At 40.9% G+C, this 12,191-nt stretch overlaps 1 gene segment (V, D, J or C); it reads right to left on the bottom strand.

Moving 5' to 3' along the window:
- Nucleotides 1–1,505: 1,505 nt before the first annotated feature.
- On the bottom strand, nucleotides 1,506–11,614 carry LOC148136743 (Ig heavy chain C region-like). The segment is given in 6 exon segments: nucleotides 1,506–1,833; nucleotides 1,973–2,100; nucleotides 4,931–5,260; nucleotides 5,716–6,024; nucleotides 7,967–8,278; nucleotides 11,378–11,614. Coding segments are annotated over 6 exon segments (1,308 nt in total).
- Nucleotides 11,615–12,191: the final 577 nt, after the last annotated feature.

The raw sequence follows: 12,191 nt of genomic DNA, 5'->3' as shown, positions 1-12,191 counted from the left end.
AAATATTAATAGCAATTTAAAATAAAATGTTAGGATATTGGAAGAACAGCTAAGAGCTTCAAAGCTTGACAGACGGCTTGTGGGAATGGACATGGAAAGCAGCAGGGTTTCCAGAACTTCTAATCTCTGCCTTCCCTGATCGAAATCAACCTGTGATTTATAATTGTTGAGGATTGTTATTCATTAATATCGGTGTGTCAGATAGATCACAGTCTCAGGGAGGGGTGACCTGCTTCTTTGTTTTGTGATGAACTCAGGGGAACATACAATAGTAAGGGGGTAAACCCAAAGGGGTGAAGGAGCAGAGGATCCCCCGTGTGTATGTGCACAAATCAGGGAATGTACCATGACACATGGACAGAAGAGCAAATAAACCCGACTTCATCACCCTACGCTGTCGAGAACAAACACAAAGCAATTATGTTAAACTGAAATAAAAAGTCTCTTGTATCACCTGGAATGTTGCATCTAGTTTCAGGTGCCATGTTTTTGAAAAAAATGCAAAGTTATGAGATTGGGTGCGTGACTGATTCACAATACTATTCCCGGGATGATACACCTCACCAACTCTGAGAAATTGAGAATGTTCTCCTCTGCTGATTGTTTCCAGACTCTGTGACCAGTTGCTGTGATTGGTTCTCAATTCCGTCTTGCGTCGTATGGATCTCAATGGCTGAATATTTCAAGTACTCATGAGCTGTGCCTTGCCTGATCACAGCGCCCTCTGATTTATTATTTTTGAGGGTTGCTGTTCAGTAATATCCCTGTATCAGACTGATCTCAGTCTCATTCCCTGGGATTTGACAGGTATGGTGTGTCAAGTAGATCCCAGAAATTGCGCTCCATGAGATTTATGTGTGAGAAAAACTCCAGTTCTGAGAATCCGCCCTTGGATTGTGCACGTGTTGTGTCTGAATACCTGACTGAACGTTGACATTTTTGGCTGATGAATGTTTCGTTGGGCGCTTTAGGTGGCGATTTCTGCATTACTAACCCAGGCTGCCCTGACATTGGGAGTACTTTTAGTTTAGACAGTGTAGAGTAAACTTTCAAACTCCGTTGTCTGCCTTTTTTCGGCTTCTGGTGGAGCCTATAAAATTATCATGAGGTGACCCGAGGCCGTGACCCTTGGTGCATAAGCGGAAATGTTCTCTAATCATTCTGCCTATGGAGTGTTCCATCAGGCATATCGTGTGAAAGATGTATTTACATTAGTGGGCTGCATGGTAGCGCAGCATTAAACTAAATGACTGGATAAAATACAATCAAACAGAACAAGTGAAAGTATTTGGCTGGGAAAGGAGTAGGATGTGGGTAAATGTATTATTACTGACTGGCCTTGAAGAAAGAATTAAGCAAACTCAAGATTAGTGCATATTCATTCGAGATTTATTAACCATTTCAGAAAGCATTTTTATCCAAAAAGTTTATGTAAAAGCTAACAGAAGTGAATACAATGGCTGGATGCCACATTGAGACGAGAACACATGCGCTGTGAGCTGGGAATTTTCTGTACATCAGTAACAGTCACACGAAAGGGAATACAAAGGCTCATCAGAAAGGGTAGGCAACCATTCTGAGTAAGGAACAAATAAAAACAAAACAAACGGGCTTTAAACAACTGGGAAGCTACAATATTCTTCCAACCACAACCATCTCAAAGATATCAAAGTAAAAAGGAAAATCCATCAATAATTGTCTCAGTTACACGCTGATAAACTGAAGTCATCTCACTGTTAGAGTCAGCAACAGGACAGATTGGAGATTGGGAATTCAGAGACCTTGATAAGCAGATCAGGAAAATCAAAGGGGTCCACAACTCATTCACTTAACCTGGAAAAGAGAGAGAAAGCAATGACGCAGATATTTATGATTAGGGACTTTCAGATTTAATGTTTATTCAATGGCACACTTAGAGATTTCACAAAACATATTGGGCTGCTTGGCGTGAGAAAGATGTGATTATTCTCACCTTCACCAGAGTGACGGCAGCGCTGTAGAAAATACTCAGGAAGAACAAGGTGATGAACGTGGAAGCAGTTGTCCAGATGTTGCTGTTATCATCCTCATAGTCTTCAATCCAAGTGCGATCTATTGAATCTATGAATATAAAGCCGAGAGAACGCATTGAGATTGTTTATTGATCCAGATCGATCTATCTGCATCCAAGTCATGTAAATGGAGACCATTACATCTTCATAAAGCAGTCAGGTATTTCTCAATGTGACTCTTATCTGTATCTATTAGTGCATTATTGACTCAGCAAGAAATTACAAATACTAACTGCACATGTTCTTTCTTCATTGTCCGTGTCAGAACGTTTTAAATGATTTTTCTTTTCATCTATTATTTAAGGATATTATTATTTGAGGAATGCTTATTACGAATGATGATTTTAATTATATCATTATATTTTAAATATAGGCTGTGACAGCACTTTAGTTGAAAATTGTGGCCATCACTGAATAAAAGTTCAAATGTGATTCTCATCTTTTATATTGGTGACCAATTGCTTGGCAAATCATGAATATAAGTGACATCACAGTCAGGACATTGCTTCATATTTTAGTTTGTAGGATCTGTATATTTAGGAATAAGTTTTTGGACGTGTGTCCCTTAATTTATTTGATCTACAGCTTGGTGTGTTTGGTTTCCCTTTAATGTTTGTGTATGTGGTTATGAGAGTCTCTTACTTCACTCTTGCCCAAGTTGGAGTCTGTGCATGAATAAACATATTCCTGTTCCTTTACTGCTGGTGTGCTCATGTGTTTGTGCACATAAATTTTGGTCTTTTCACATTGTGTAAGCATCATCATGCTAATATGCCACTTCGTTGCTGCCTATGCTTATCTTGTAATGTCTTTGTGAGTGTTCACTTTTCATTAGTGCTATCTAAAATATGTGATTATGTGTCTGTTTCAGATCCTACCGAAACTAGGTTATTTTCATGTTTATGCTGAATAAATGTTAGCATGCAATGTTATGTTTTGATGGATGTTTATATTTATATGATGATGTTTGCTTGTGTGGCAATCTTTCCCAAACCATCTCCTGATAAACTTGTTTGTGCTATTGTTTGTGGATGCTTGCTGATCCTTGTGCCCATTATCCTTATTTACTAAACGCCCCTCTATTTGTTCATCTATGCACTTGTGTGCCTGCATGTGAGACTCTGAATTTGTGTGTGCGTGTGATATTGTATACATGCTGATCAATGTGGTTTAAAAATAACTAATTCAGCTGCCTCTGTCATCGTATGTTTGTGATTCTGAAAATGGGAAAATAATGATATTAATGTTTATCTCTGTGCACTTACGTGCCTGTGTGAGTTGACATGTGGGAGGACATTTTTCGGAATTTGTATCTGTGTGTTCATTTGTGTATGTCTGTACGCATTGTGCTGTATGAATGTATATGTATTCATGCCCATTTGTGTGTTACCGTGTGTCGATGTTTCTCATGGTTATGTGTGAGTACTCCTATTCATTTGTGCAAATGATTTTCTTTCGGTGTATGTGAGTTTTTGTATGAGCTTAGCTGAGTGTTCAAGTACCACTTGCATGTGTGGCTCTGTGTGAGTATGCATGTGTGACATCTTATCTATATGCACATTTGAGTGTGCACATAAATATGTGTCTTTAGGTGAGAGCCCGTATATTTGTCATTACGTGTGTATTTGCGATCATCTCTCTGCATCTGTTCTTATACCAGATTGCAATTTTTATTATTCTAATTTATTGTTCTAATTTTAATGCATTGCCCATAATTAGATTTGACCTTGGTGTTGCAGGAAACATTTCCCATCGTCGTGCTGAGGTAACCGTTTTATGAGCAACTCTTCTGTTGCAGTGATAGAACTTCTGTCTCTGAGAGAAAAGGCGTGAGTTCAAATCCCCACTGCCCCAGAGATAACATTTCTGAATATGTTTATTAGAAAATGTCTACTTATTTCTGTCTGTGAAACAAAATGATATCAGGTATTCGAATACCAGAATTGATCCCATGTGCTCCAGAAAACTGAGACAAAACTATGGAATTCAAACTGGGACGATGCAAACACCAGTTTTGGATTATGGGAATCAATGTTAATCATTTGTTAACAGAGCCAAGCGTGTCTAACATGCTTCAAAGGTATTGTTTTGCATGGAAATGTAAAATCTTTGAACAGTAAGCAAGAAGCTGACTGTCCCTGTTAGCAGCTGGGTTACATTACAGAGGACATCTACCATGAAAGCTCTGCACAGGGAGCAAGAGGACAGATCATTCATCGTTCCCCTCCCCTCTGCTCCACAACAACTTATCTGTTGATTCTCTTTGGTGTGAAAGTGAAGATACATTCTGTCAACTCATGCACTGGTGCAAGATCCCTGGCAGTTCCCCAGAAACAAAGGTTACATTCAAACTGTTCTGCACTCTTTACGATTGGTATGTTCCAATCAAATTTAATTTTAAAGTGTCTTAAATTTACATTTCCAATTGGTGCAATTTGGCAGTTTAAAACTGACATGAATTTTGTAAGAATGTCCAATTAAGGGGAATCAAAAACACCAAGTTCAAAACTCGTGCCCTACCCTTGACATAAAATGGACATTGTCAGATTTTGTCACAGAGGGATTGAGGATGGATAAGGTACTTGGTGGAATCCTGCAATGAGTGAGCTTTACTCTGTCTCTGACCCAGGGTGTATCTGAGCAGAGAACATTAACTGCACAAGACACTCGTCCTAGACCTGTTAATAATCCACTTTAACTACACAGATGGAATGTAAGTGAGAGTGAGAAACAACTAATTCAGTATTTAACTCACAACGGGAGGAAAAAAAACACTTCATTACTTCTGTTGAATTATTAAATGCAACTTTGAGATTTTTATTGACATGAATTAACAGTGTCCATCAGTGCAAGTGAAATGTTTACAAAACTCGGTTTACCGCTGGATTTATCGACTGTTCTGTTGATGATCTTCAATGGAATCGCTTCATGTCCCACCACACAGGAGTAAGAAGCACCGCTGGCCCACTCCTCCGCTGTAATGGATAACAGTCTGTAGATGATGAAGGAAGTGTTGTCACTCTCCGCTATCACCTCGGTGTTCTTGTAGTTACTGGGATTCACTGGCTTGTCATTGTTTGTCCACTTGACGAAGATCTCTCGGGGGGAGAAACCTCTCACTAAACAGGTGAGGGAGAGAAACCTCTGAGCGGAGATTTCTTCTGTTGGTGGCAGGAGGACCGACACTGATGGCTCCAGCGGATTAATCACTGCAGAATATAGAAGACAAATATAAATCAACCAAAAAAATCCTGAACCAATATCACAATTTCACTAAATATTAAAATACGCCATGTTTAATTTGGGATTTATTCACTTTCGTTTTCTAAAGGAGCAGTATGGTACACATTCTGTTCAGTAAAAAAAGGAAAGTTTAATGTGAAAGTTGCCTCCATGTTTCCAGCCCACAACGAGGACATTCTGTCCATTTGTCATTGCTGATGGTGACGTCACAACCCAGGCTTCTTACCACCTTATCTGACTTAATCAGAATACAATATCCTTTGGTCCATCTTTTCCTTAATCAGCTACTTAGCTATCCTGCCTTCAGATGCATCATTAATGCTCCCAACGGTGTTGGTTCATTTCCAATCAAAGCCTGTCATTGATGTAACTGGATCTGGATTACACATGGGATCCTTTGTGCTTTAATCTCACCGCTCACCTTTCTCCTTGTGGATGGAGTCTCTCAGCGGAGTCGGTAGATTCTGATGGTACACCACACATTCAAAAGTAACGCCACTCAGCCAGGCTTCAGTAGAAATGTCTAATTTGCTGATCACGCTGTCGGGATTCTGTCCAGGCTGCTCAGCAATCTCTGATTTCAGAGGCTTCTTTTCTTGTTTCCAGGTCACGTTGACTCCAGAAGGAAGATTGGACACAACGCAGGTTAACGTCACCGTCGCCTCCAGTAAGACTTGTTCTACTGGCGGTGGGAGGATTTTAACGGTGTTAGGGTGGCACTCGGTATCTTCTATGAAACAAAAATCAAAGTCAATGAAAAATGCCCCTTTCTGATACAAACAGCCAATCTTCAGATTACTCCTTCACAGGGTGAAGACACCACGTTCAAAATGGCAACTCCAACTATTCTGAAACGATGCTTACTATTGTTGATGTATTTTGATCTGTGAAACATTTGTGATTACCTATAGCATACCCTGAGTAATTATTCCTAAAGAACACTGGCTTTGTAACAAGTGAAACCTGTGAAAAAAGTAAAATCATCAAAGATACCATCATGTAACCCATGGAATGACCTTTCTTTCAGAGTTTGTCTCTCACTTAAGACCATCTATTGATACTTGTGACAAGAGTAATCTGAATATAATGAGTTCATTTCTATGTTCATAACCTTTAGATGCAAGTGCTGCTGGTCACACTGACTGCCAAATCACATCCCAAATTTTGGACAAATTATAATAAATAAAAATTATTCTCTTTGCAGAGTTCTGAAGTGTTACAGGAGCGGTGAACAGCCATGGAAATTCTGTTCATTATATTTAACGTGATCAAAAATACTTTGCGTTATTGGTGTGATGTCATTCTCTAATTTATGTCATTGTTCCTCGTGGGCTGTGTTTGGAATAGATCTGAAAACAAGACATTGAGTACAGCATTGGATATCGAGAAGGATACCCAACTCCTTAAGTCTTTCGCTCTATTCAGTTAGTTCATAACTGGTCTGTACTTTCAGTTTATTTACCAAGCTGCATTTTTTCATTTCTTCATAGAGCAGGGGAGAAAAAAAACAAACAAAAGCGTCTTTAATTAATCTACAAACGCGATGGAAATGTCACTAATTTTATAGACATCCACTACTCACTGTGTAAACATCGCCACCCCAAACCAGGCTAAATCAGCCTGTCTCGAGTTCCTAGTTCATTCATCCCTATTGTAGCATTCCCACCAGAATTTATTCTCCTGCCTCATCTACTAATTACAGAGAGCATCTTAAAGCAGCTCAGTGAGATCACGTTTATCCCAGTTCATCAAATGTGATACCCACTTGGTCTGTGGTCTGATCCCATAAATGAAGTTAAAGAGCTCAGTACCAGAAAAAAATCGATGTCGTACAATGTCCAACCAACAGGTCATTCCTGAGCAGGGAATGAAGCATTGAACGCATTTTAATTTATTTTCAAGTTAGGGTCACTGCATATTTTAACCACGTCAATTTGATAGAGGATCAGAATAAGGATGTTCGGCCAATCCAGAGTTTAGATCAGAATGATGCTGGAAAAGCACAGCAGGTCAGGCAGCATCCGACGAGCAGGAAAATCGACATTTCGGGCTAAAGCCATTCTCCTGCCTCCTCCCCGTACGAAACAAGAGCCGATCTATCTCTGGCTTGAGTACACACAATGGCCTGGCCCCCACAGCCATCTGCAGCAACATGTTCCACAGACTCATCACCCTCTGGCTGAAGAAACCCTCCCCATCTCAGTTCTAAACGGTGCCCCTTTGACCCTGAGACTGTGCCCTTGGGTCCTAGTCTCGCCTACCAGTCAAACACCTATTCCACATTCACTCGACCTCAGTCTCTCAGTATTTTCTATGTTTCAATCAGATATCTCTCCAATATCCCCCCTCCACCCCAAACTTATCCTTGAAGCGGCTACCAGGCAAGGATTCAGCACTCTGAATGCCTCTCCAGCATGGTCAGGCAACAAACTATTTAACAAAGCTCACTGTCTATATATCTATCTTCAACAGAGAGGAAACATGCTACTCTGACTTGCCAAAAGGTTGAATTATGAGCAATGCTAATGTAACACTCAAACTGAAATGAGACACGTGGCATGTTGGGAAAGGAGAAGCTGTACCGTGCTGTTTACTACGCCTGATAAATTAGTGTGTTTGATTCACATCAGAGTTCAGAATGATTTGTAGCTCTCTCAGTGTGTGTCTCTTACCCTGGAGTGCGGTGATGTTTTTACTTTGAGTGTTCTCTCCATGAGTGACCTGGCAGGTATAGACCGCACTGTTGTACCATTCACCATAACGGACCATCAGCCGACTCGTCACCGAGAAGTTCCCGTCCGCCTCACACACGGGAGACGTGAAGAAGCCAGAATCCAAGGGTCGGCCATTTTTCAACCAACTCACGGAGATTGACTTCGGATGGAACTCGATGATTGAACAGACGACGGTTGCAAACTTGCTGCTTGCGATTTCTTCACTGGAGCTCACAGTTAGGAGAAGGGTTGGTTGGAGAATATCTGGACCTTTAGGAAACACATCACATACATTATCTAACGAATTTCATAACAAATACAATCAGTTCTCATATATCAAGGTTTCTTGTGGTTAATGGATACAGGAATCATAATTGTGCAGAGTGCTGGAGAAGCTGGGATCCACACAGAAAGATCAGCAGGACAATGTGAAAGGCTGAAGTTAGAGGACACAGCAAGGGAATCAAGGAGGCATAGAAACTATAGGCCGGTAACATCAGAAGGGAGATAGCAACGTTGGATGGTATTCGTTTTAATGACAGAGTCTGATGAACAAGGCAGACGAATTACTGGCATAAATGAAGATATGATGCCGTTGCTATCACTGAGACATATTGAGAGCCGGGCAGGAGTGGCTATTCAATATTCCAGGATTTAGTGCCTTCAAGCGAGACAGGGAAAGATGGAAAAGGATGGGGGCGGGGGTGTGCGGTACAGAATGTTGCTTCTGTCGCAATTCTGACAAGAGTATTTTAGGCTGTAAAGAGAAATGAAATCATGGATACCTCATTGAACAAAGGCAAATGGACAGTACTTCAAAACCAAAACACAGCAAACATAACTACTGGGAGAGCACGATAGACCTTACTATAGGTCCAAAAGACCAAGTGCAAATACATGGGCAAATTTCAGAGACATGTAAATTAAATAGGGGAATGAGAAAAGAGGTTTTTAACTTCCTCAGCATAGGCTTGGATATTCATTTTGTCAAACATTTAGAGGGAGCACAATTCTGAAAATGCCCCCAGGAGAATATTTGAACAAAGTATGTGTTTAATACAGAGAATTTTAATCCAGACCTTGCAAGAGAGGGGTGAACCTGAACTTAACTTTAGGGAATGAAGTGGACCCAGTGGGTAAAACATCAATGGTGGAGCACTTTGCAGACAGTGATGGTAAATCAGTTGGATTTCAGATTGTACTGCAAAGGAATAGAAATTGGCCCAAAGTTCTGAAAAGGGGAAGGACAATTTTCGTAAGATCAGGTAATGACTTGACCAGAGTGGACTGGAAGCTGACACTTATTGGTAAATCTGGGTCAGAGCAGTGTGACACATTTAAGAAAGAGATAGGAAAATCACAGGGAGGACATTTCCCAGGAACCCACTGCGTGGTACCAAGACTGCAGTGGGCTCTGGACACCAAAGGGCATGGAGGGGGAGATAAAGAGAAACAAGGGAGGCTTCCGGTCTATACTGAAATCTCAAAACAATAGAAACTAATATGGAGTACAGAACGTGCAAGGGGGAGTTTGAAAGACAAAGGAATTAGAAGAGCAAAAGGGACCATGAGAAAATAATACCAGTCAAAATAAAGGAAAATATTTTTAAAAGTTACAGACTCATTCATAATAAAAGAATTATTCGGGAAACAATAATGCCCATTAAGTGTTATTATTGGAGTGGAGCCGGAGGATTTGGTTGTGGTCAAAACGAATGTGTTGTGTCAGTGTTCACTAGTAAGAGTAACAATGTGGGGACAGAAATCATGGAGGGGTGTTGTGATGTACTTTCAGAAATTAGGACACATGACGTGATGTTCTGTGTTGTCTTGCTGAATGAAAAGTGGTTATATTTCCAGGGCAGATGAAAAGTATACCAAGCGGTTGAGCGATGCAAAGGATGAAATAGTTGGGTTGCTGACAATAATTTAGAATTCCTGTCTGGCCACAGCAGTTGTGCCAAGTGAGTGTAGATCAGCCAACGTTGCACTGTTATGCAGGATGAAGGAAGGGATAAATAATGAAAACACAGATCTGTCAAGCTAGTCTCAGTGGTAAGGAAACTATTGAGAAGTGAAATTAGTCTTCATTTGGAAGATAAATCAACAATTTTCAGCACGGTTTTATTGAGAGGAAGTCATGTGTAACAATTTGATAGTAGTTTTCATAGAGATAACTCGATGTCCAGATGATAGCACTAATCAGAGCCAATGGGATCCGAGTTAATTTGACAGATTGGATCCAGAACTGGCTGAATGGTGGGAGCAGGGGTTAATAGTCATCGGATGTCTGCGTGACAGGAAATCTATGTCTCCTGGTGTTCTGTAGAGATTAGTGTTGATTTCCGTGCTATTTCTCTTACATACCAATGATTGAGACTCACATTTAGGAGGATTAACCAGTGAATTCACAGATTAAATGAAAACTGTCATGTTGGTAAATCATGAGCATAATGGCTTTAGATTGCAGGAGGATATAAAAGGGTTGGTTGTATGTGAAGAGAAAAGTTGCAAATGGAAATTATTCTGAATAAATGTAAGGTGATGTAATTCGGCAGAAGAATCTGTGAGGTATGATGTTTTGAATGGTGGAACCCTGGAAAGGCCTGAGGATCTTTGGTGCATGTACCCACCGATCCCCTATAGTACTGTGTCGTCTGGATAAAGAGGCTAAGAAAGTGGGAGGATATTTGCTTTTATTAGCCTAGACATTGACAATGAAGAGTGGTGAGATGATACTGGAACTTAATAAAACACAGGTTAGGCCATACTGAAGCGTTGTGTGCATGTTATCGAAGGAATGTGATTACACTGAAGGCAGTATTGATGAGATTTGCCAGGGTCTTGCCTGGGTTGGAGGGTTTTAGTTATGAAACTAGTTTAGATAGACAGGGGTTTTCCTTGGAGCAGAGGAGAATTAGGGAGAAGATTATCATGATATCTAGAATTATTTTAGGCATAGACAGGGTAAACTGGATGAAACCTTTCCCCTTGATGGAGAAATCAATGCCTCAGGGGCACAGGGTGAAGGTAAGGCCAGGAGGTTCCAAGTGGATCTCAGGGGAAAACAAAATCAAACAGAGGGTGGTGTTAGCCTGGAGCTCAGCACCTATAAGTCATGTAGAGACTGAGCCCCTCATTATAAGTATGAAGTATCCTTACAAGGGCAAGTCACACAAGGCAATGGATCGTGTGCTGGCACATGAGACTGGAATAGTTAGGTGGCTGTTATTGATAGGCGTGAATTGGATGGATCAAAGGGCCTTTTTCCTGTGCTGTATAAGGTGATTCTGTGAAAACGGTTATAAATAATGCCTTCTTCATGTTAATCACAGATGATCTGTTTATCTCAGTTCCCACAACACTTACCTGGACATGGCATTACTTTGCTCTTGTGTGTCCCGCTGTGTTGAACCTCACAGTAGATTTTGCTGGGGCAATCTACCGCTGAGTCGGGCAGGGTTAACTGGCTGCTCAGGGTGTAGGTTCCCTTCTTGTTTCTCACTGATGGGTAAGTCTTCAATCCAGTCGTGATTAGCTCCCCACCTTTCTTCCAGGTTACCTTGGTGACGTCAGGGGAATAGTCCATCGCCAAACAACCAAAGATCACAGGAGGAGACCAGGCCATAAAGCGTGGGGGGAGATGGTGTCTCTACAATAGAATGACCAATTGAGCATGTTAGTGTCTGTTAATTTGACCTTATCAGTTACTCAAATGTATCCTCAGCTGTAAACGTTTGCCAGTATGCTCCCGCTGAAGTCGACAGCATAACTGGGGTTTATTTTTGTTTCCTATCAGTTGCTGATCATGATCATTGGTTCCCTCTTTAGAAACATGCCCTCGACCTTGACCATTGCCATATAATTTAGGAAGAAGAACATCCTGATCCCACCCCAGTAACTGTTTGAAGATCTCACCAACGGACACTTTCACTGGATTGCTGTGAAGAGCAGAGAAGTTTCACAAACTACAAACCAAGGAAATGCAGATTCATCGAAATTCTACAGTGTGTGCAAACAGGCCATTTGGCCCAACAAGTCCACACCCACCCTCTGAAAATTAATGCATCCAGACCCATTCCCCTATCCTATTATGCTACAGTTAACCCTGACTAATGCACCTAACCTCCCAATCACTGAACACTACATTTGCAATTCCCCCAACTTGCACATCTTTGGACTG

The sequence above is a fragment of the Chiloscyllium plagiosum genome, unplaced genomic scaffold (assembly GCF_037043375.1).
Source record: "Chiloscyllium plagiosum isolate Xiang-an unplaced genomic scaffold, Cpla_swu_hap1 HiC_scaffold_45, whole genome shotgun sequence".
Lineage (NCBI taxonomy): Eukaryota > Metazoa > Chordata > Chondrichthyes > Orectolobiformes > Hemiscylliidae > Chiloscyllium > Chiloscyllium plagiosum.
This window is presented reverse-complemented; position numbering and strand designations above follow the sequence as displayed.